The 24,597-nt window shown below is 36.1% G+C and overlaps 1 protein-coding gene across 1 annotated transcript in view; it reads right to left on the bottom strand.

The window, feature by feature from the left end:
* Positions 1-24,597, bottom strand: part of ctnnd2a (catenin (cadherin-associated protein), delta 2a) — a 644,499-nt gene that overhangs the window by 149,365 nt on the left and 470,537 nt on the right. The window contains 2 exon segments of the mRNA XM_056450831.1: positions 3,901-4,086; positions 9,100-9,217. Of these exon segments, the coding sequence (XP_056306806.1) occupies positions 3,901-4,086; positions 9,100-9,217 (304 nt within the window).

The raw sequence follows: 24,597 nt of genomic DNA, 5'->3' as shown, positions 1-24,597 counted from the left end.
CATTTGAAGCAAACACTTCTGAAATTTTCTTCTAAAATCAGCATTTTTCTCAGGCTCCTATGTCTTGATTCAGTTATTTCACTTTTATGGTAAATACCAGGTTATATTCAGTGATTTTAACATGAAATAACTGAACATAAACATAAGAGGCAGAGAAAATGCTCATTATAGAAGACAATTCTAGATGGCACTCAGAGGTTTTTGCATCTGAACTCCTCATTTACAGATTTTCTTAAAATAATACAGTTATTTATAACAATGATCTTCACAAATCCACTAAATCATTATTTTTAGATTGCACATTTGACTGAATCCTAAAACAGAAATTAGAAGTTTTGAATGAATGAAGGAAATACATAAAAAAAAAATAAAAAGGGAAATGCAAAACACCCCCAAACTATGTTTAATACAACAGTCTCTGCTCTCATAAGCTCAACATAGCAATAGCTTTGATGTATTATTTGAATCCGGCAGCTTTAAAATTTTCAGCAACGCAGCAACTGGAGCATGTTGTGATGGACATCTCTCTGATAGCTAACCCGACTTTTATTTTAGCAAGCATCAAAGTTAAGGAGGCTTATATCCAGCTATCAGCGGCTACAGTATATCACCGGCTGTTAACTTTATGATTCGGGCAGATCTCCAGAGGGAGTTGCGTTACTCCTCCATGTCTGAACGAAGGATCCCGACTTTTCCTGTGTGAGATTAATGAAGAGTTTCCTCTGCGCCTGTAAGAAGCCTTGGTGTTTTTCTGCCTTGTCTTGTAGTCTGACACCCACAAACACTGTGATTTATCAGGCGTGAAGCGGGTGAAACTCACTGTCTGACGATGTAGGTGGTGAGCATTGCATTTTTGATTGATAAAAGAATGATGTATAGATGTGTTATTTGTGAAGCTCGTTGAAACGTAAATAGAGATTGTTATAATGATGTGACAAACGTTGTGTGAGGAAGTCAGAAATGTTGAATGGGTTGTCATTATTTTAATATATAATGGATATGAATTGTCAAATTTATTCTGAGTTGTATTTTTATTATTTAAAAGTAATGTATTGTGAAATAAGCCTCCAAATATCTGCAGTAAATGCAAAATTAGAATTTATTTCTAAAATGGAAATTTTACTTCCATATTTGCTTTCATAATGTGATATAATGGAATATAAGGGGAACATATACTGGGCAGGTGACTGAAAATAAAATAAAATAAAATAAAATAAAATAAAATAAAATAAAATAAAATAAAATAAAATAAAATAAAATAAAATAAAATAAAATAAAATAAAATAAAATAAAATAAAATTAAATTAAATTAAATTAAATAAAATTAAAAAAAATAAAAAATAAAAAATAAAAAAACTAATTAAAATGCGGGTGTCATGGTGGCGCAGTGGGTGGCACTATCGCCTCACAGCAAGAAGGTCGCTGTTTCGAGCCTTGGCTGGGTCATTTGGCCTTTCTGTGTGGAGTTTGCATGCTCTCCCCGTGTTCACGTGGGTTTCCTTTGGGTGCTCCGGTTTCCCCTAAAAGTCCAAAGACACGTATAGCTGAATTGAATAAGTTAAATTGGCCGCAGTGTATGTGTGTGAATGCAAGAGTGTATGATTGTTTCCCAGTGTTGGGTTGTGGCTGGGACTGCTGGGATAAATGCTAGATAAATTGGCGGTTCATCCCGCTGTGGCGACCCCAGATTAATAAAGGGATAAAGCCAAAAAGAAAATGAATAAATGAAAATAAAATGTTCTTATTATATTATATTATATTATATTATATTATATTATATTATATTATATTATATTATATTATATTATATTATATTATATTATATTATATTATATTATATTATATTATATTATATTATATTATATTATTAAAGACTTTTACTATTATATTAACTGTTAAAAAGTTACCAATAAGTTACCAATAAAATACATAATAATTGAATAATATAAACTTTTATTTTATACTATTTTTAACTGCATTTTGTATTATTAAAATGGTAAACTTATTACTATAAGCTTTGTATAAATATATAATAATATATAATAGCAAAAATCTACTAGACTTAATAAATAAATATATTGTATTTGCATTCGTGTGTATACTACATTAGCAGGGCAACGCAGTGGTAGGTAGTGTTGTCGCCTCACAGCAAGAAGGTCGCTGGTTCGAGCCTCGGCTGGGTCAGTTGGCGTTTTTGTGTTTGGAGTTTGTATGTTCTCCCTGTGTTTGCAAGGGTTTCATCCAGGTGCTCTGGTTTCCCCCACAAGTCCAAAGACATGCGGTACAGGGGAATTGGATAGACTAAATTGTCCATAGTGTATGAGTGTAAATGAGTGTGTATGGATGTTTCCCAGAGATGGGTTGCAGCTGGAAGGGCATCTTGCGGTCTGTGTGGGTCCTAACGCCCCAGGTATATTGATAGGGACTCTATACTGCTCAGTGACGTTAAACCGAGGTCCTGACTCTCTGTGGTCGCTAAAAATCCCATGGCACTTCTCAAAACCCTATTGTCCTGGCCTGTTCCCTCCATTGGCCCATCCACCAAATTGGCTCAATCACTGTCTCCCCTATAGCTGGTGTGTGGTAAAAAGACTAGTGGTTTAACCCTGGCATATCATAATTGACTTCATCATTTATGAACTCTGTCTCCTCTCCACCAATCAGCTGGTGTGTGGTCTGGCGCAATATGGCTGCCGTCGCGTCATCCAGGTGGATGCTGCACACTGGTGGTGGATGAGGAGATTACTACCATTGCATAATGTGCTTTGAGTGTCTAGAAAAGCGCTATATAAATGTAATGCATATCATCTAACATCTAACATCTTATCTCATTTAAGAAGTAAAAAATCTAGTAATAAGTATTAACAAAGAAAATTTTAATCAACCTCTTTTGCTTTGGTTTGGATCAGTGGCGGATTTAAGCATGGGCAATATGGGTGATCACTCAGGACAGCATGGGGAGACGGTGCAAAAAAAAAAAAAATTATAAAAAAAAAGAAGTAAAAATCAGCTGTGCCCCAGTTAAAGCTTTGCGATGCCATTTACTTTATGCAAGTGTATTATTTAACAGTGGTAATTCCAGAATAAAGATGTTAGGGGGCCATTCACATTTGCCATTCACATTCACCCTTGCATGCTGATAAAACGCGACGCTCATGCGCTGTGAACCCAGAGTAATAGCCTTTTATGCAGAGGTGTCGGCACGCAGCAAGTTTTGCAAGTCGACAAAACTAGTTTATCTTAAATGATGATGATCTTATTTTGACTAAGCATGGTTATGAAGCAGAAAAGAGGGATAATGAGTCAGGGAGGTAAGACTTCATAACATTAATTCTCAGCCATGAGGCAGGTCTAATTCAACAGATATTTCTATAAAACATGTTTTTTTGGTATTCTGTAGAATTGTAATAATTAATACTCATGCAACAAATGTCTTAAGTGATCTTAGCATATCACTCCAGTTGTGTCTGTACATTGTTTTTCAGTTACATTGATTTGTTATTTTTTTAGAAAAATAATTGTATAATAATAATTGTTTTAGAATAATAATAATACTTTTTTATTATGAATATAAATAAAATGTTATATTTATTGAAAAAATGTAAATGTATTTATAATAAATATTTAAAATATATATTTAAAATGTATATATTGAAATTATATTTTTAAATATTTAAAATATATATGAAGTCAACCACATGTGTCTTCTTTATTTCTCAGGGGATAAGTAGGAGGGGGTGTATTTGGGAAGGTTCGCCCAGGGTGCCATTTAAAGTAGAACTGCCACTGGTTTGGATCATAATACCCAATCAATGTACTGTATGTTAGACTAATAGACTCATTGCCAGCAGGTGAGGGTCACCTCACTGCCAGTAAACTAAGCTCTGGTCTTCAGCCCACCTGGTCCTGGGACTTCTTCTTCTTCTTCTTCTTCCCCCAGCAGCCCGAGGTCTCTCCGTCCTTCCCGCTGGCGTCGCTACACAGGAGGCCGTCCAGCTCGTCCGTCCCCATCTGCTGTCCCTGAGACGTTTCAGCTGCGAGCCGATACGAGAGGTTCCTCAAAATACAAACACAGTTTTCGATGGTCTGAGAGAGAGAGAGAGAGAGAGAGAGAGAGAGAGAGAGAGAGAAAGAGAGAGAGAGAGAGAGAGAGAGAGAGAGAGAGAGAGAGAGAGAGAGAGAGAGAGAGAGAGAGAGAGAGAGAGAGAGAGAGAGAGAAAGAGGTATTAGGTATTGGGCAGGTATTAGTTGAGCACCACTGAGTTCCTGATTGAGCCCATCTGGACAGAGGGGCCAAACTTCATATATTCAAGTCATGCTGACTCTGAATCGGCAGGACAGACTGGTTTCACACACATAAACGGACTAAACCCTTCCTCAGGCTGACATCTAGCTGAGTAACAATTAACAAGAGGCCAGGAACAGGAACGTTTTCTATTTTAACTATTTCTTTCTTTCCTGAAATTGGTACATTACTTGCTGCAATATGGTTTGGCGTTATGTTGGCTTCACAATGCTAGCCAGTTTTCCTGAGGACAATTATTCAGAAAACATTATTTATGGGCGAAAAAATGTACTTGTTTAAAAATAGCCATTTAAAAATAAATATAACTACATTTAAACATGTACATACACTTGTATTTGTTTTTAATAGAAAAAGTTCCTTAAAATGAATAAATAACATTCGTTCATTCATTCATTTTCTTTTCGTCTTAGTCCCTTTATTTATCCGGGGTCGCCACAGTGGGATGAACCGCCAGCTTATCCAGCACATGTTTTACGCAGCGGATGCCCTTCCAGCTGCAACCCATCACTGGAAAACATCCAGACACACTCATTCACTATAGACAATTTACCTTACCCAATTAATTCACTTATACCGCATATCTTTGGACTGTGGGGGAAACCGGAGCACCTGGAGGAAACCCACGTGAACGCAGGGAAAACATGCAAACTCCACACAGAAATGCCGACTGACCCAGCCGAGGCTCGAACCAGCGACCTTCTTGCTAGGAGGCGACAGCACTACCTACTGTGCCACCGCGTTGCACCGAATAAATAACAATAAATAAATAAACATTTGGTATTGTTTTTAACGAAGAAGCTAAAAAATAATAAGAAATAATTATATTATGTATATTATAAAAACAAACAAACAAACAAACAAACAAACAAACAAATAAATAAATAAATAAATAAATAAATAAATAAATAAATAAATAAACACTTGGTATTGGCTTTAATAAAGAAGCTAAACTAAAAATAACAAATATTTATATTATGTATATTATAATAGTAAATAATTAAGTAAATAAATAAATAAACACTTGGTTTTAATGATGAAGCCATACCAACAACAAATAATTATATTATGATTATTATAATAATAAACAAACAAACAAACAAACAAATAAATAAATAAATAAATAAATAAATAAATAAATAAAATTAATTAATTAATTAATTACTTAATTAATAAGTAAATTAATAATGCTTAAACACAATACTGGTTTTAACAAAAAATTCTTAACCAACAATAAAAAATATTTTATGATTATAACATAATCAATCAAACAAATAAACAAATAGATAAATAAATGAACAAATGCCAGGAAAACACCCAAATTGTCTTTAAAATATCATGTCTTGATGGCTTCCATGTCTTGATTCAGTAATTTCATTTTTATGGCAAAGAATAGATTATTTTCAGCCATTTTAACATGAAATAACTGAACACATAAGCGGTACATAATACATAAGCAGCAGATAAAAATGCTCATTGTAGAAGACAATTCCAGATGGCACTTAGAGGGAAATAATGTAATTTTGAGATCCCTGCTTCAGAGAAAGCACAGTCATTTCTAGGGTCTGCTTATGACAAGGTTACGGCCTGTTACATGTGTTTTCCTTCTATTTTGCCGTTTTTCTTGCCTCTATCTAAGACTAGTCCCCATTGACTGCTTCCTACTATCTTATTTCCTCCGTCGCCGTCTTTCTCTGACTGTTGGCTGGGAGTGTAGGCTGCACTGGCACTAAGTATATGAAAGTACTTAATTATATGTCTGACACGGTCTCCCATTTAAATGTGATTAAAGGATATACTTGCAGATGGGGAAAAATGACCAGCCAAATCCATCGGCTCACACTCCATTTAACAGGGTATTACAAGGAGACACAGCAGAGCAGGCACAATGCTTGACAGCACAAAATAGAAAATAAACGCTTGCAAAATGATGATGAAAAACGAGCGTTCATCTCAATCTCCATGTTTTGCTTTTTTCCCCTATTATGAATCGAAGAGGACTGTGGCCTGCGCAAACAAAAATAATGACTGTAATCAGAGAAACACTTGGAGAATTATGCACTGGTGTTTCAGTCATACAGAAACATATTGGTTTTCTTTGTGCTAGACACAGCTGACCTTGCTTTCTCAATGGAAAATATAGTTCTGCTGAAACTTGCCTGCACCTGGCGACATTCGGGCCAACAGCATTTCTCTTACTGGCAGCAATTTAGAAGGTCCGCTTTGAAATTGTGCAAGTCAACAGGAGAAAGCTTGACCAACCACAGGTTAACTGCACATTAAGACCATGGGCGGCATGCTTTCACCAATTATAGCTCTGCTGGGCCAACACCTGGCCAAAATAGCTCTGGGCAAATCACAGCACATAAAGAAATGGCAGTGATTAGGCTGATTGCCCTTTTTCAAAGCCAATGTGCTGGGCAAAATGGCCACTGTTGCCTTTTTTGAGCATTATTAATGTGTTAAAGCACACTGATGGATGAAAATGAGTGCTTTGGGCTAAATGACATGTACAGGGAAGAAGAAAAGGCATGGAGGGTTGGTACATTTACACAAAGTGGTTAGCATTTTAACATTTAAAGGGGTGTGAATTTAAATTTTGAATACCTTTTGACAAAGTTGAAGGTGCAATTATTAGCCCTCCTGTGAAATGTTAAGTCAAATCAAGTATTTCACAATGTTAAACGGAGCAAGAAAACTTTCATAGTATTTGCAATAATAGTTTTTCTCCTGGAATAAGAAGAAAGTTCTTCTTTGTTTTAGTTTGGTTAGAATAAAAAAGTAAAAAAAAAAAAATTATTATCCCCTTAAAGTTTATTAGACACTCCCTTTGCACACAAATATGTGTAGATGGTAAGACAATAATCTATATTTATGATATAGATTAGCCTATACTTCATAAGTTAGCCTATACTTCATAATTTTTTTTTTGGTATTTTAATAAAAGCCCCTATGGTACACATATTGAATAAGAGTATATTTAGTTTTTTTACTTATGGGCCGTTTCCACTGAGTGGTATGGTACGGTACGGTGTGGGTTGGTACGCTTTTATGGCTGTTTCCACTGTCAAAAGTTACCAAAAAGCAAAACATACTGTACCACTTTTTGGGTACCCTTTCCAAAGGGTACCTAGCATGACAAAAGGGTACCAAAAGGCGGAGCTAGACGCGCAGCTGTACGCTATTGGTTTACAGCGAAATGTCACTAGCGCGTACACAAGCCAGGAGAATGAAAACAAAGGAAGCGCCATTTTTAAATACACAGCCGAGGCATTACATCGTAATACTACATACATATTCAAGCCATGGTCGACCTAAGCTCAAACTCGTCTTGATGAACAGCCTCAAAGCCAAGAAGAACAAAATCTGCCATGTCCTGTTGTTGTTTTACAAGGCCGTCTAAAAGCGCGAGCAGTTTCACTTTCTCCAGAGAGCTTGCGTGGGCTCGCCGCATGTTTATATTTGAAATAACAACTTCTTGAGCTGATGATAATAATGTGTGCCTGATTATTGAAGTACTTCTGCCATTCGATCCTTTCAGAGATGGACAAACATGAGAGTGAAGCGTGAAAAAGCCAGAAAAAAACAAAGTAGCAAATGATTCTTTCTGCAACCTAAAACATGAACCAGCTGCCACGTTTAATTAATTATTATCCTCACTCTTTGGACTATTATGAACTAGCATTGGAAATGTAAACCTGATTAAGGTGACCCATACCGACTTGTACCATACCAATTAGTGGACAAGCTTAACAGTCTTTTTACAAGTTTTTTTTTCTCTACAATTTAGGCACAAAAAGAACAGATCGTATATGCTGTCTAAGGCAAGTAAGATTGTGCTGGTATTAATTGACTCACCCTAGTTGTTTGTTTCAAGTCGACTTTTAATTCTAGAAGCCAATTAAAAATGACATATTTGTCAAACAATATGTTCGAACAATGTGTTCTCCAGGCATTTGTACTTTATACTCCACACCCTCTAAGGTGCCTCCTTTTTAGTAAACACAGACACTGCTGATTTAACTACAAGTTACTGAGACTTTTATTTCAGTATGTTGATGTACTTCTAACTGAAACTTGCTCAAGCTATAAAACTGACATCAACTGAAAGAACGACCACTCCAAATGGAGAAGCAAATGGTCAGACTTTGATTAAAGATTACAATAAAAACAAACACTTTTTTTTTCAGTGGATTAGCACGGATTAATATTTCACCTAAAGAATAACAATGTGCGTAGCTAATTATAATTTCACATGCTGGACGTTAAATCTGGCCCTAATTTGCTTTTGTTTAATATGCCCCTTTAACCCTTTGACAAAGCTCCAAATGATCTGCATAAAGCCTGTAAAATCTAAAAAGATATTCAAGTACACAATTTATTTGTAAGTTTTGAAGCTTTGCGGTGGTAGAGGATGAGCCACAGGGGGGGTTCAGACAGCGGGATTTAAGGAGAAATCTGAAATGCTCACAAATCTGAAAATGACCAGAGGGAAGGAACTGTACCGCGCTTCACCATCCACATGCTCTGCTCTTCAATTCTCATTAGAACGGATGCAACCCCTCCGCTCAGCTATTAGCACGCTGGGCATGACAAAGGGGTGCCAGTTAAATCATGATTAAATAACGCCATTTAGAAGAGCGAATCTCCGCAACCTTCAGCGAGCAGCCAACCACAGAGCTGTTTATTTGTTTCCTGAGCAATCTGTGCACACGCACACACACATTAAAAACTTTAACAACAGGTTGCCTTTATAGCTCTGGCAGAGATGGACAGATCCCGAGAGGAACGCGTACCTTGCTATCAATCTCACTGCTTCCGAGGGAAGTCTGAATGACGAAAAGCAGCGTGTCAGTCAGACCCTCACATTCTCTCATCCGCCGCCGAGCCTCTTCTCCTGCTGAACTCACATTCCTGGGAGAGAGAGAAAGAGAGAGAGAGGTCAGTGATGAGTGCATTAAATCAGGGAGATTCAATCACACGGGTGCACATTCCTGCCGACGATACAACCCGCTTGTGACAAACAAAATGCAAATGTCTTACATTTCACGAGTCGTTCAAACAAATTGCTCCAAACCTCCCACCTCTGACACGTATAAATATATGAATCTATTAGTCTTCGGGGGAGAAACACTGACACCGCTAGATATTCAACTGTTTATGCGAGACAGTGGGAGAGAAAGAAATGGATATTGGCATCATTTCAATTGGATAATCCAATAAAGGTTCTGATTATTTTGTTTATTGAAGAAATCAATCAGGTGTGCAATGCTGAAAACAGACGAGGAGAGAATGTAATTGGTTTATTGTACAAAAAAGCTGCAAAAATCTCCAGCTATTTTTCTGCTCTCTGTGAAAAGGTGAAAATGCTGTGCGATTTGACAAACCTCGTCATAGCACAGTTCATGTTAAAATGTGCAATATGTAAGAAATTTTGATGTACAGTATAAAAGGGCATCTGTGATGCAAAATCAACTTTTGGAAGCTGATTGGACAGAACTGTGTGTAGGTATAGTGTGTCCACATGTCATATTGGAGTGTTATAAACACAATTATTCATTCATTATTTTTCGGCTTAGTCCCTTTATTAATCTGGGGTCGCCACAGCGGAATGAACCGCCAGCTTATCCAGCACGTTTTTATGCAGCGGATGCCCTTCCAGCCGCAACCAATCTCTGGGAAACATCCACACTCACTCACACTCATACACTACAGACAATTTAGCCAACCCAATTCACCTGTACCCCATGTCTTTGGACTGTGGGGGAAACCGGAGCACCCGGAGGAAACCCACACGAACGCAGGGAAAACATGCAAACTCCACACAGAAATGCCAACTGACCCAGCCGAGGCTTGAACCGGCGACCTTCTTACTGTAAGGCGACAGCACTACTCACTGCGCCACTGCGTCGCCCTTATAAACACAATAAGTCTCTCTTTTTTATCTTAACAGCTAATCTAACAGCTCAAATGTTCCATATTCAGAAAAGTATAATAAATAATTTGATGGGTATTTTGAAATGAAACTTTACAGACACATTCTGGAGACACAAAACACTTCTCTTAAATCTTGTAAAAAGGGGTAAAATAGGTGCCATGTTTTTTTTTTTTGCCAGTGTGTGAACATCTTATAATAAAACCCTAGTTAATCAGTTAAATTAGATCTTATATAAAATAATTGTTTATTAGTGGAGTTCATGCAAAACTACATTACCCATGATGCTGTACAAATATTCCACCAATCAGAGAGTTGTGCTGTAGAGGTCGACCAGATTTCTTGCAGCGCGGGAATAAATTTTCGAATAAAACATGGTAGCGGTCGGTAACTCTGGTGTAATTTGAACGGGAGCGGGCGGTCTAACAATATAGCATTCCCAAGTCCCTATGTTATTTCGGAACAGCATATCTGTGATTTCCTCATTCTTATTGAGCACCAGTGCTCATGACTGTTACACATGCTGAACACATGACCAGTGCTTTCTGCACATGCTTTTTTTTACACAGTCTGTGTGGGCAACATCTGCCTAACGTTCCTCAGGCGGGCTTTACCAACATGGGAAAGCAAAGTGAAGATTTTTTTTTCAGCACTGTTCTTCAACTTGCATTAGAAAATGGTCAGTTTATTGTTAGGAAAGCAACATCAGGCAGGTCTGGAATATGGGAGTATTTTCATGCGTCATAGACGTAAATGGAAAAAAAATGTACCTTTGTGCGATGTGATAATGCCTCAACGTTTTACCCTTTATCAGTCACAAGACTGGAACTTCAGGTCTAAGGCAAACAAAATTAAGGGGCAAACAAAATTGACATTTAGCCCACAATCCTTGCACAACCTAAAGTTTTGCCTGTTATCTCTTTCTTTTGGTAGTACCCAATTTAAACGTGAGATTTTTTAAATCAGATCTAAATTTTGCAGGAATTGTCAGGTCGGGTAGAAAATTATTCTAAGCGGGCAGTGGGTGAACAAAGGTTGAATATACAGCAGGAGTGGTCGGCTGCATAATAAAACTTTGAGAGAGCCGGACTAAAAACATCAGTCCCGTGCAGACCTCTATTGTGTTGAGCAAAAAAACACCAAAAGATATCTTTAGCTTCACTGACTCCCTATTTACACATGCATGTCTTGCCAAATAAATAATTTTTTTTCTAAAGTTACAATCATCTACTTTATTTTTTCTATTTTAATTTTTTTTTGCTGTGTTTAACTCAGTTGTCATTTGGACAGTCTGTACCCTTGTATTTTTGTCTAATTTTTAAATAATTGATTTCAAATCAAAGTTTGTAATATTGTGATTCTTCTCACAGCTTGTTGGTTTGATTCATGGCCCATAATTCATAAGATTAGAAAATACATTGAAAAAAAAATCTGGAAAAAAGCTGCTAAAAAACTGGCCTAATTCACTCTACTATAGTAGCCATAAAATATTCAGTTACATTACATTTTTGAATGTTTGTTTAGGATTTGGTAAATGTTTTGCCATTTATTGACCAAAAGTATTAATTAATTCATTCATTCATTTTCTTTTTGGCTTAGTTCCTTTATTAATCTGGGGTCACCACAGCAGAATGAACCGCCAACTTACCCAGCATATGTTTTACATGCATAGTGGATGCCCTTCCAGCTGCAACATCCATACACACTCATTTACTACGGGCAATTTTAGCATACCCAATTCACCTGTACCACATGTCCTTGAACACCCACGTGAACACAGGGAGAACGTGCAAACTTCACACAGAAATGCCAACTGATCCAGCCGAGGATCGAACCAGCGGCCTTCTTGCTGTGAGGCAAACGTGCACCCGCTGCGCCACCGTGTTGCCTGATAAATTATATAATTTTATAAATTTTTGATTTAGCTAATTCGTGTGAATTCCTACAATCTCATTCATACAATTTAGTGCAATTTGCTTATCCCCCAATGACGGTTGGGTTTAGGGGCAGGCTTGGGTGCCACGCTTCCTTTTAAAAATCATACATTTTCGTACGACTGAACTCGTAGGAATTCATATAAATTAGCCACTCAACTGACAAAACAAAAAATAGTTACCTTTCCTCATGAGATCAGGCTGGTTCATTCAGCAAAAACGCCTTAAATTGATCAAATGTTACACGAATATTTTATATTTGAAAAAATACAATGATAATTCTTTCCAAACTGTTTCAATATTAAGTCCAAACACATAGCAAAAAACTGATTCATGTCATATTTAATGTGTGTGGTTAAGACATGGTGTAATGTATTCAGTGTCTCTGTGCAAACTAAACAACAGCAGACATTAAAGCTCACTCCACACTAATACACAGCACACAATAACAGCAAATCATAGCTCTATTAAAGGCTCTGCATCATATCAATGTGCTGAAAATGGTTTGATCTCAGCTAAAAACTCCCTTGTGTGCCAGACTGACAGAATATGACACACGTGTGTCTCTACACCACATGCTGCCTTTGGGAAAATGGCCCACTCGTAATAAAAAAACTCACTCACCTCAACTATAATGGAAAACTGGATACATTACGCCGCAAAGGATTTACATTTCTATATTCACCAGAACCGAGTCAATTGCTATGTATCATTTATAAGAATTGCCTGGACTCCTACTCCATAATATATGAATATACCTGGGAAAAAAAGCCATTGGAAATACATAATTTAACCTGCATATGGAGCGTTTGAATTACAAACTTATCTATTTAGTTCCTTTATGGCCCTGCTTTATTATGTCATTAAATTTTCAACAGGCCTGACAGCGACCGCTTTTGAATTTAAGACCTGTAAGCGTCACGTCCAATTTGTCGAGCAAGTTTTCATCAAAAAGTCATGCGAGAAGGCACTGCTTACACTCATGTCACAACAGACATGTTTCATTTGAATGAAGAAATGACTATTTCATTACAACAGACACCCTGAGGATGGAGTCACGTGATAAATCACTGGATGTTTATGAGTTCAGTCATTGGAAACCTGAATATGGTAGTACATCAGGACATTTTTTCATATGAATTATTGGATTGGTAGACAAAACCATAACTCTTAAAGGTACAATCTCTCTTTGAATGGGTGAGTTTATTGATATCCTTTTTTTGTGTATTGCATTCTGGGCAATTAATGACAGTTATTAATGTGGTTGCTGTATTTTGGTACACCACAAATGAGATATGGAGGGAAAAGCATGTTGTTGCTGATGTGGATTAAATCAACTGGGGATATGAGGATGTGATCAGTGCTACTGAAGAAACACACAATTTAAAGCACAGGCAAACATTTAATGATAGAGGAAAATAGAAGCTGGGGTCTGTGCTGAACATGTGCTGAATGTGTCTGAATCTTGAATAATCACAATAGGAAGCAACATTACGATTTTAGATTTCCATACATGCTGCCAGTAAAAAGAAAACAAATAAAGTTTTTAAATACATTTAGTTTGGTTGGCTAGCGATACATGTTGTATCATTTTCTGCAATATTTAATTATTTTTTAAAGGTTACAGTACATTAGTTTAATAATGTATTTGTTAAAAACAGATAAAGAACAATATAATCGCTGAATCTACACATCTATTAAACATTTAAAAATAGTAAAATGCATGATACATAAAATATGTATTACTGTAGTTTTAGGTTCTCTTAAAGGTGCTGTATGTCAATTTTTGACTCTCCTAAAGCATAACATACCAAAATTTGTTTGCAGATATTTACAAAACACGATAAGTGAACATTCTTGTTTATCTAAAAAACAATGCTGAGGTCAGATATTCTGCTTTGAACATGTGCGTTCTGTGCAAGTTGTTTTGGTGCCTTTAACTTTAGCCAACTATATTTCAGCACCATGGGTTGCCTTGATGTAAAACTGCATATTTCATTTAATTAGACAGGAAGGATATCAAATTATGCATCTGTGACTGAAAATATGACCTCTGGTAGACATTAGCAGCCTATGAAATGAGACGCAGATTCAGAGTTCCACATGAGGTGGTTATTAATTAGCAAATAATGTAAATATAATGAATATAAACATTAGGTGAGCAGGTTACATTGTAATCCCATGTCCAAACAACAAGCTACATGATGAAATTTGTAATGATAAGCAATTTGGCTGTTTGAACCAGACCCAACATGACAGAAATTTAAACACAGCCATTCAGAAGCACAGAAAAGTGCACTTACTGCACTCCAACAAAATAGTAAGGTTTATAATCTAATAATATATATTAAACCTCTTTAACACAATTAAATGTAGATGCTGATTCACTGATATGTGTTGGCTTGCACTCAATCGGTTCTAAAGTTTAATTTCAAATGTTTTATTTTATTTTCATGATCTGAGGTGAACTATCTGCTGCTACATTCAGTATATGGCAATAAATGTCATGTAAAATGGCATTTAAACTCACATTGTTAGCATTTAACACTGAATAAAGCACATGAGGTGTACCTGAGGTTATCATTGTCATAGTTTTCTGTTGTTCAGCTGAAAGAAATAGACGCCATTTCTAATATGTAAATTTCAGGTTTTGGTTAGGACAAAAACTCCTTTTGATATGGAGAATATTCCTTTTAACATGTGCCATTGCTTTTATTTAGAACCAGTTATTTAGAACCAGTTTAGATCAGCCTTAAATCTGCCTTTAGGCTTGATAGTCAGTCACACTCCCATTGATATCGCCAATCTGGCAACCTGCGCTTGTGTGTGTTAGTGATTAGAAGTGAAAAACCTAGTTTAACCACTGGGTGTCAAACTTTAACATACAGTTCTTGTACAGTTAGTGCAACATGATTTGATATTTTGTTTTATAGAAAGATATTATAATCAAACACAATATAAAATTTCAACTCTAATTATATATTACTATATACTGTTATATACGTACTGTGAATTTTCAAATAATTTATACAAATATTTCCAAAGTGCCTTTTAATGGATTGAATTTTTCAACACATTTTAATTACTTTATTGTTTTAATAATAGCCTATTTCTAATCTTTGCTTTGCTGACAGCACATAATTGTAATAAAAAGTAATTTTCCAAGATACTAATATTTTGCTTAAAGAACAACGTAAAGGGTTAAGTAGTATAATTGGTTTAAATAGGAAATTAAAAATGAAAAAGATACAAAAAAATAAAAATAAATAAATAATAACGTACAAAAATTTGCATTGCTCTGTTAAACATTACTTTTTTAATTGAAAAATAAATATTTGAAAATGAATTAATATAATAATTTAGCTTTCAACTGTTGATGCATGATACTTTATGTGGCTTAATAATAAACCAAAATGGCTGTAAATAAGCAAATGAGAGGTAAAACACTTTGCACATGGACATCCAGCTCAGTTTTTGGCATGAATCTGTGCTGTTCGCACTTAATGGAAGGCTCATTGCAGCCCTTTGTGCGGGAAATTAAACATCCAAGCAGCACAAGGGCCATATGGGAAAACAGTTAATCAAAGGTTATGCTAATGCACATCAGGCTGAGAAGAGCTCTGTGCTCCCAGCGCCTGCCTCCTCTTTATGAAATAAAATAGTTATGCGGGAGACAGAAATGATGAGACATTACAACTCGCAACCAAGAGACTAAGACTCCCCAAACCAGATGTCAGAGAACACAGCTGCTGTGCTTTTGCTCAGATTTTTCCAATTTATTTCCAGCTAATTCAACGGGACATATTATGCCTCTTTTCATTAGATGTATAATAAATGTCTGGTGCCCTAGAATCTGTGTGTGTGAAGTTTCAGCTCAAAATACCCTGCTGATCATTTATTATAGCTTGTAGAATATGCCCCTATTTGGAATAAGCAAAAAATGCACTGTTTTTTTTGTGTCCCTTTAAATGCAAATAAGCTGCTGTTTACCAGAAGAGGCGGAGTCTTTACATGTGATTCTGAAACTACAAAAACAACCAAACAAGTCAATCTCACGCACCAAAAATGTCAGAAATTAACAGTAGTGCTTCAAAGCCTTAAAGAGCCATGAACCCCCTCACTATTAAGGGTACACTGTTCCCTTTGAAGATTTACACGACGTGTCCTCAGGAGTTTGTTTTCCATATCAAATTTGCAAAGTCTGAACTTACAAGGAGAGGATGCAGGATTGAACTGTGTGTAGGCTACTTAATATTGAGGGAAAAGCCCCAATCAGATAGGCGAATGTCTGCAGCCCCGCCTCCGTTTTCAGATGTCTCCGTTTTCCCCCATCCACACTGAGATGGAGCAGCAGCGTTTTAAAATGAAAACGGCCTCTCCAGCGTTTTCAAAATGCTCCGTTTTCGGTGCTCAAAAACTCCGGCGTAGTGTGGATGGATGGCGTAACAGTAGCAAAACGTATGCGTTTTAAAACTAAAACGTATTAGTGTAAACGGGGCCCCAGATGCAGCGGAGATAGACAGTGATTCAGAGAGCAGCATTTACAGCAGATCTGAGAACTGTGTGGAAGTGGAGGATTTTCAGTCCATAATATAGTAGTGATATTACTGTAAACTTAGAAACTAAATAATTTTGACTAAGGTATGGCTTTAAAAACTGCAAGAGTACCGCTGATGATACTAACTTTGCTGTCTGGAGAAACATAAACAAAGAACACAATGATCACACACTTACCAAATCCGTAGAGACAGGACAATCAACACGAATTGGAACCGCATCTTTTTTTAAAAAGAAGACAAGTGGCAAATCACATTCACCATTTCCAGATTCGAAAAAACTCTTGGGTAATAAATGTTTCTTACAAGCATATTTTTGTTGCGTGAGACCACTGTTATCCACACATGTGGGTTCACACATGAGCTGTGCTCTTATTGCAGGGAAATGGAAACAAAACCTTCATTGCGGCACATTTATAAATGCAACACTGACGACCCATGTCTCCGAACAATTCTTCTTTTTCTACTTGTTTGAATTACGGTTGGCAACACAGCGTGGTGTCTCTCTGAACACTGTAACAGGTAAAAGGAGTCTTCGAAGCTAGATCATGCATATTAATGAAGTTGCGTCTCATTCACAATAGAGCACGCTGATTGGTTCTAACCAAGTCTTTCTTACGTATTAACGAACAGATGTGCTGAAAACTCTATGATGTCACTTTGTACTCACCGATACAGACATCCAGTATCCATGCTGTAGTTTACACAATGAAATGAAAATTTCTTTTTAAACTAGAAGAACAAATATGCTCCATACAAAGCAAAAACAACCAATTTTCACTTTTTTTGTGAAATATATGTGTCCTAGTGTTTTTAGCAGTGTAGGACATATACAATTGAAGTCAGAATTATTAGCCCCCCTTAGATTTTTTTTTTCTTTTTTAAATATTTCCCAAATGATGTTTAACAGAGCAAGGAAATTTTCACAGTATGTCTGATAATATTTTTTCTTCTGGAGAAATTCTAATTTGTTTTAATTTGGCTAGAAGAAAAGCAGTTTTTAAAAACAAATTTAAGGTCCAAATTATGAGCCCCTTTAGACTATATATTTTATATATATACTACTTAACAAACCATCATTATACAATAACTTGCCTATTTACCCTAAACTGCCTAGTTAACCTAATTAACCTAGTTAAGCCTTTAAATGTCACTTTAAGCTGTATAGAAGTGTCTTGAAAAATATCTAGTCAAATATTATGTTCTGTCATCATGGCAAAGATAAAATTCATCAGTTATGAGAAATGAGTTATTAAAACTATTTATGGTTAGAAATGTGTTGAAATATCTTCTCTCCGTTAAACAGAAATAGGGGGAAAAAATAAACAGGAAGACTAACAATTCAGGGGGGCTGATAATTCTGACTTAAACTGTATATGACTGTCAACATCTCAAAAAATGTGTTTTGTTGTTTCGTGACCCTTTAAAATGGAAACAGTGATGGAAAGGAAGAGATTCTAGACTGAACCAGGATGTTTCTGAATGGTTTGAGTATACATGTTGTGGTTTTTTTTTTGAGTAAAATTGATTGAGCTTATCGACTAGCATGTTACTGCTCTATTCACATATGTTGAACTTTACATCTTTACAGAAACGTTAAAAAGTCTGTCAAATTTAAATGCATGTGTGTCCTTATGTCCCTAGAGTCTCAGGTAGACTATCTATCTGACGAAAAAACTAATTCTGGCACAGACATTGTAAAACTTGAGTTACTACCAAGATTGGCGAAGAAATGGCGAATGCTGCTGTGTGTGGAAACATGCAGATTAAGGGGCAGTAAAATACAGTAGTCAGCATTTGGAGGGAAGAAAAAAGTTTTTCAAAATTGTCAGGTGTTGTACAATAGTTTTCGGGCAACTTTAATGAAAGGTTTTGATGCACGTTAAATGTTAACTACAGTATATCCACTTGCTCTATTACTATGGGACTGAAATGTGAACAGTATTTTTCACAAACTTGCAGAGAAGGGATTGCCAAAACAAAATTACTAGCTTTGTCACTTTTTAAACTTTGTCTAGGTTGATAAATGCACCAGAGACTCGTTTAGTCCTTAAATATAGAAAACGTCCAAATTTAATTAAATATATTTTTAAAAATGAATCTCTGCTGCAGAGAAGTCTATAAAACAAGCTTCCTAATATTTCAGAATAAAACATCTTTATTCTGGTTTTAAATTGAAAGGTGAGCCCTTTGCTAATTTTACGGGGAACATCTGGATAGATGATTTTGATGGCTTACACATTGCGGCAAGTGAAGCACACTTTTGCTTGCACACATGCTTCTGCAGCCTAAACAAATTGGCACAATCTTCTTGAATTATTGATGACGGCACAGTGGACAGAGCAAAATGGCTTGCGTGAACTTTTCATCCATTGCACAAGTAAGGTGCAACATTTGGAAAAGTTTCTCTATGTTTACTTTTGGAAAGGACAGAGTAATGAAAAGTTCATGGGCAAAAACAATATCTCTACAGGGAATGAAGAATTGTATGTGTGTACAGTCTATGGGAAAACTCAAAGTTCTATCCCATTCCAAATAGTCCAAGCTGTTCTAAAACGTCCTAAATACACTGATTCACTGGGAACAGCTGTTTGAATCACCTCAACAGGTGAAAAACAGAAGCTCTCTGCTGTTGGTTTGTGGACAGTCATGCCTAAGACAAAGGAGCTCAGTGAGGACCTTCGGCTGCGCATTGTGGCTGCTCACAAGTCTTGAAAAGGGCTATAAAACCTCATCTAAATGTTTGAAGTTCCAGTGGCTACAGTGGCAGGAGGATAGTGAGAAAGGTAAAATAGAAGTATTACCACCAAGGCCATCATGATTAATCTGGGCTCTGCTGGTGGCAACATCTCAAAGCAGACAGTCCAATGAACACTGTATACTGCTGGGTTCCATGGACAAAGACGAAGGAGGACACCACTTCTCCAGAGAAGGCACACAAAAGACTGCTTGGCCTTTGCAAATGCTCATCTGGACAAAAAGGAAGACTTCTGGTCTTGTGTTTTATGGCCAGATGAAACAAAATCTGAATTGTTTGGACACAATGATGTAGCCTTCATTTTAGCGTGACTAGGGAGAAGCTTCAACCCTAAGACCTGTCAAACATGGTAATGGTAACATTATGTTTTGGGGGGTGTTTTTCAGCCGGTGGACCAGGGAACCTAATCACAGTAAATGGCACCATGAAAAAGAAGCAAGATTAAAATTCTCAAGATTATCAGGCAGTCTGCATAGAAACTGGGTCTTGGGCACCAGTGGACATTTCAGCATGACAACAACCCAAAACACACCGCAAATGTGGCGAACACATGGCTAGCAATGACAATAACATTAATGTTTTGCAGTGGCCCAGCCAGAGTCCTGCATCCTACTGAGAATTTGTGGAGGAAGTTAAAGGTCAGGGGGATGGCAAGGAGACCTTACCTATATATTACATATTTTTATTTATATTTAATGTTCTATTAATTAGATTTATTAATTATTAATTAATAAACATGAACATAAATTTCACTAATATGAAGTTAGACATTAAGAAATTATCATGTGCTATAATAGTAGTAATAATAATAATAATAATAATACTAATAATAATAATACTAATAATAATAATAATAATAATAATAATAATAATAATAATAATAATAATAATTTTAACTACATGTCTATAATATGAATGTATTTAATAATTATAAGAATTAATAATAAAAACTATGAATTTATTTTTCTAATAATTAATATTATTTAAAATATTTATGCAAATATAATAATAATTGTATAAATTAATTCAAATATATTTACATTTACATTTACATTTAGTCATTTAGCAGACACTTTTATCCAAAGCGACTTACAAATGAGGACAAGGAAGCAATTTACACAACTATAAGAGCAACAGTGAATAAGTGCTATAGGCAAGTTTTAGGTGTGTAAAGTCTAAGAAGCAAAGCATTAGTAATAAAATTACTAAGAGAGGTATAGCTGGGTATCATCAGCATAGCATATTTATCTTCAGAATAAATATTTATATTCTATAATTACATTAGACTAAAATTTTACCATGGAGCATTACAATAAATAAATAAAACAATGAAAAAAAAAAAAAAAAAAACAACCATTTGACTTCAGCAGTGAATCGCACCATCTTTGTCCTTCTGTGTTATTAAATAGTCAAACGAGTCTCATTAACAGCACACAGAAGGAACATTAATGGGTTGAGAGGAGACCTGAGGGTCTGAGCTGCTCCATAAACACAGACCATCAGCATCTACTCTGCACCTCCTGCCTGTAACAGCACCAATTAAAGCCTTTTTCATACGTTTCCTCCAGGCTCTGAGCTTCAGCAAACACATCAACCTCCTCCAGCCCATACGAAAGCGGTCCTAAGGAACACGGGTCTGCCTGTAATTGAGAGCGAGCTCAGACAGATGATTCACCGCTGAAGGTGAGTGATGGATGTGAGTGAGGACACGAGTGCAGATGATGCATCACGCGGCCCAAGAGCAGAAAAAGAGAAATTGTTTCATTACTTTTCAAGGTGTGTCAGGCTGGACTGATATCAGAGGAGAGCGGCAATTAGACCGAGCGAGGGGCTTGATTTATCACGGCATCACGTTGATGGAGTGTTCAAAAACGATGAAATTATTTAATAAATCCCTACTTGGCTGATGCTATGCAGGGGAATCTGATTCTGATGGGGCAGAAGAGCAGAGTGGTGGATGCTTAGCATAAAGGATTTTTAGTGTGAATGTTTAGATGGTTGAGAGGAGATTTGTGGCTAGAGAATGGAACATTTTCAGGTACATTTTAAATACATTTTCCAGAACTTCATCATGAAAATCTTGGAAATTTTCTAATTAGCAATTTACCAGAAATGTATGAGATTCTCAGGAATTTATCAGAGATTTGGGGAAATATACTGTGCATAAACTATATCACAGACTGTATCACAGACAAACATATATAAATATAACAATTTTGTTGGGTCATAAGTAGGCCCACATGGAATCTGCGAGTGCAGAAATCTGCAGATTTTTAGCTCATCATTAAGTATATGTATTTACTTGTTTAAATGTGTGCAAATTTATATTTATTCAGTTTTTAAATTAATTCCACTAATATTATTGCGATATAATAATAGTAATATTAAAATGTTCATGTGATTTATTTAAAATACAGTTTAATTTGCATTGTAAACATTGAATTGAAGTTAAAAATGTATTATTTTTTTAATTTCATATATTAAGTTTTTAGTAATGATACTCCTAAAAATCATTCCACATAAATTCGCAGATTTTTTACAAAATTCTCAGCAGAAAAAGCAAAAAAATGTCCGCAGATTCTGTCTGGCCCTAGTCATAAGCTAATTAATTTATAAGCTGACATAAAGCAAATAATTAATAAATAAGTTCACAATAAATCTACCTTGATCAAACTATAAAATACTGTAATACAAATAGATAGGCCTTGACTGGCTGAGTCACACAAATAACCTTCTTGTGAACACATGCTTAATCAATATGCTAGTTTTGACAAGTACCTAATCACACACTTAGATGGAAAAGTAGTCACGAACAGGCACAATGATTTAAAAAGTTTCAAAATTTCAGCTGAAAACATAAGTGTGACATGCCACTGCACTGCTGAGAAACACAGTGAATCTAGCGCTATTTGTAGCAATGCTGCTACACAACACTGCTGAGAGCCACAGGTAATCACACATCCACTGTGAGTCTCTCAGAAACACACATAACCTCGTTACTTGGTTAAAAAGAGCTCAAACCACACAGCATGCTTTTAAATTAGTAACGGAGGCTTGGGTGAGTTTTCCAGCTTGAAGTGACATTGTTGGCTGTTAGCAAGATGCTAAAACAGTGTTATAAACAACATTTCTAGACAAAATAGAGTGCTTTAGGAATACAAAACAGGAAATTGCTTTATGACGAACTGCTGAATTATTGAAAATAAGCTTTGCATGATATTCTTCTGCAAATTGGTAGTCTATAATTAGAGGTGCTGTGTAGCAGAGTCCCAAAAATAGCACTAATTTACCTGTAAACAACAAGATGAAAAACAACAACAAACAGAACACAAACAAGGACAACAAATCAGTGAAGATGGCAAAAACAACAGACAAACTATTAAAACAGTATCCATATTTTTGGACAGCTTTATTATGCTTTTTATTACTAGTTTTGTAGTAAAACCATGGTTAATACATGGTTACCATGTACATTACTAATCAGAAATTTGAGTTTTTAAATGGTTACAGCAGGGAATTTACAAAATATCTCCAATTAACATGTTCTTTACTTAACATTCTGATGATTTTTACAACCCAGGCTCATTCTGAAAACGTACCTTTATATATACATTTCTAGAGAGCGCTAAATACAACACTTTTTAAAGTGTATAAAGTGCTTTTTAAAATACTTTTGGTTGGGTTTAGGTAAGGGGAGGTTGGGGGGATCGGTCGGTTGGTCAGTCAGTAAATCAGTCACTCAACAGAGGCCTCTGGTGGATTCATGTGAGAACTGCAGACGGGAATGGTACTTGCGAGAAAAATCTGAGATCTGAAAAAGCCTCTGGTGGACTTGCAAAAACAAAAACTGCAAAAAATTTATTTCATGGGACGTATTCGGCCAACCCAGGCTTATTCCGATTATGTACCCATATATACATTTCTAGTGCCCCGTCGTCGTGGCCAACTTTTCTCTGCGTCTCAAGTCCGCCAACATACATGGCGAGCTAACTGGACAAACTGGTAACAGCGGGAAAGCTGTCCATACAGAGGTAAGCATCAGCTGCTAGTGCAAAAAGGAATGGTGTCATACCGCCCTGTACCATTCGTTTTAAAAACTAAATGCAGCATTACGTACTTCTGGATACATAATTGGCGATCTCCAGAAATGTCTATAGGACTAAGTTTTCAAAATACGTCTTTGTTGGATTTTTAGCATAAAAGAAAAAGTCAATAGTTTTGACCCATCCAACGTATATGTTTATTGCCAAAAATGTACCTATTCAACATGACTGGCTTTGTGGTCCAGGGTCATATGTTAAGATAAGCATGTTTTTTTGCAGCATAACCATGGTTAATTTACATAAGCAGTGAAGAGAAAAAGCTCAGACACTGGACATGGATGAATCTCTATTTTGCACATTTCTAGAGTCTATGCACTCGCTATCAAATGCTAATGCTAAAGTATGGATATAAAAGTATACTTTGACAAAACCTTCAATTCAGAGACAGAAATTTCTCAGATTGTTTTAAGAATATGTTAATTTGTGTTCCAAAGATAAGCTAATCTTGAATTGGTTGTGAATGACATGAGTAAATAGCAAAATTTCCACTTTGGGGTGAACGAACCCTTATGCAAGGTCACATGATTCACCGTTAACCGTCTTGCCAATTTCCCCCAATTAATGAGCCCTTTAGATTTTATTGCTTATTCATTTACTTTAATTCCTGTCACTCGCACACTCCTTCTAATTAATTAGCACACTTTGTTAGCAAATTACTTATTGAACACAATTAGTGCTGTTTTCAATCAAGTACACCTTAAAAATTCCTTACAAGAGGAAACGTCTGTTCCTTTGTGTTTTAATGGCCTTAGTTTAATGAACTATTCAAAAGCTTCCTGTAAAAATAAACTGGAATCTTCATTGACCACAGAGAATACAGATGAAATGCCATCTTTAATATCAGGATCTCCTATCTGCAAGAAGCTGGTTTTGACAGATCGTCCCGTTTAGATAAACTGTGAGGTTTTTATGACAGCAGCCAAAATGAAGACGTGCCAGGTCTCTAGTTGGCTGACACTGGAGGCGTTGGTGCTTTCGCAGGGTGTAGAAGCCAAATGGCAAGGCGAG

The sequence above is a fragment of the Danio aesculapii genome, chromosome 24 (assembly GCF_903798145.1).
Source record: "Danio aesculapii chromosome 24, fDanAes4.1, whole genome shotgun sequence".
Lineage (NCBI taxonomy): Eukaryota > Metazoa > Chordata > Actinopteri > Cypriniformes > Danionidae > Danio > Danio aesculapii.
This window is presented reverse-complemented; position numbering and strand designations above follow the sequence as displayed.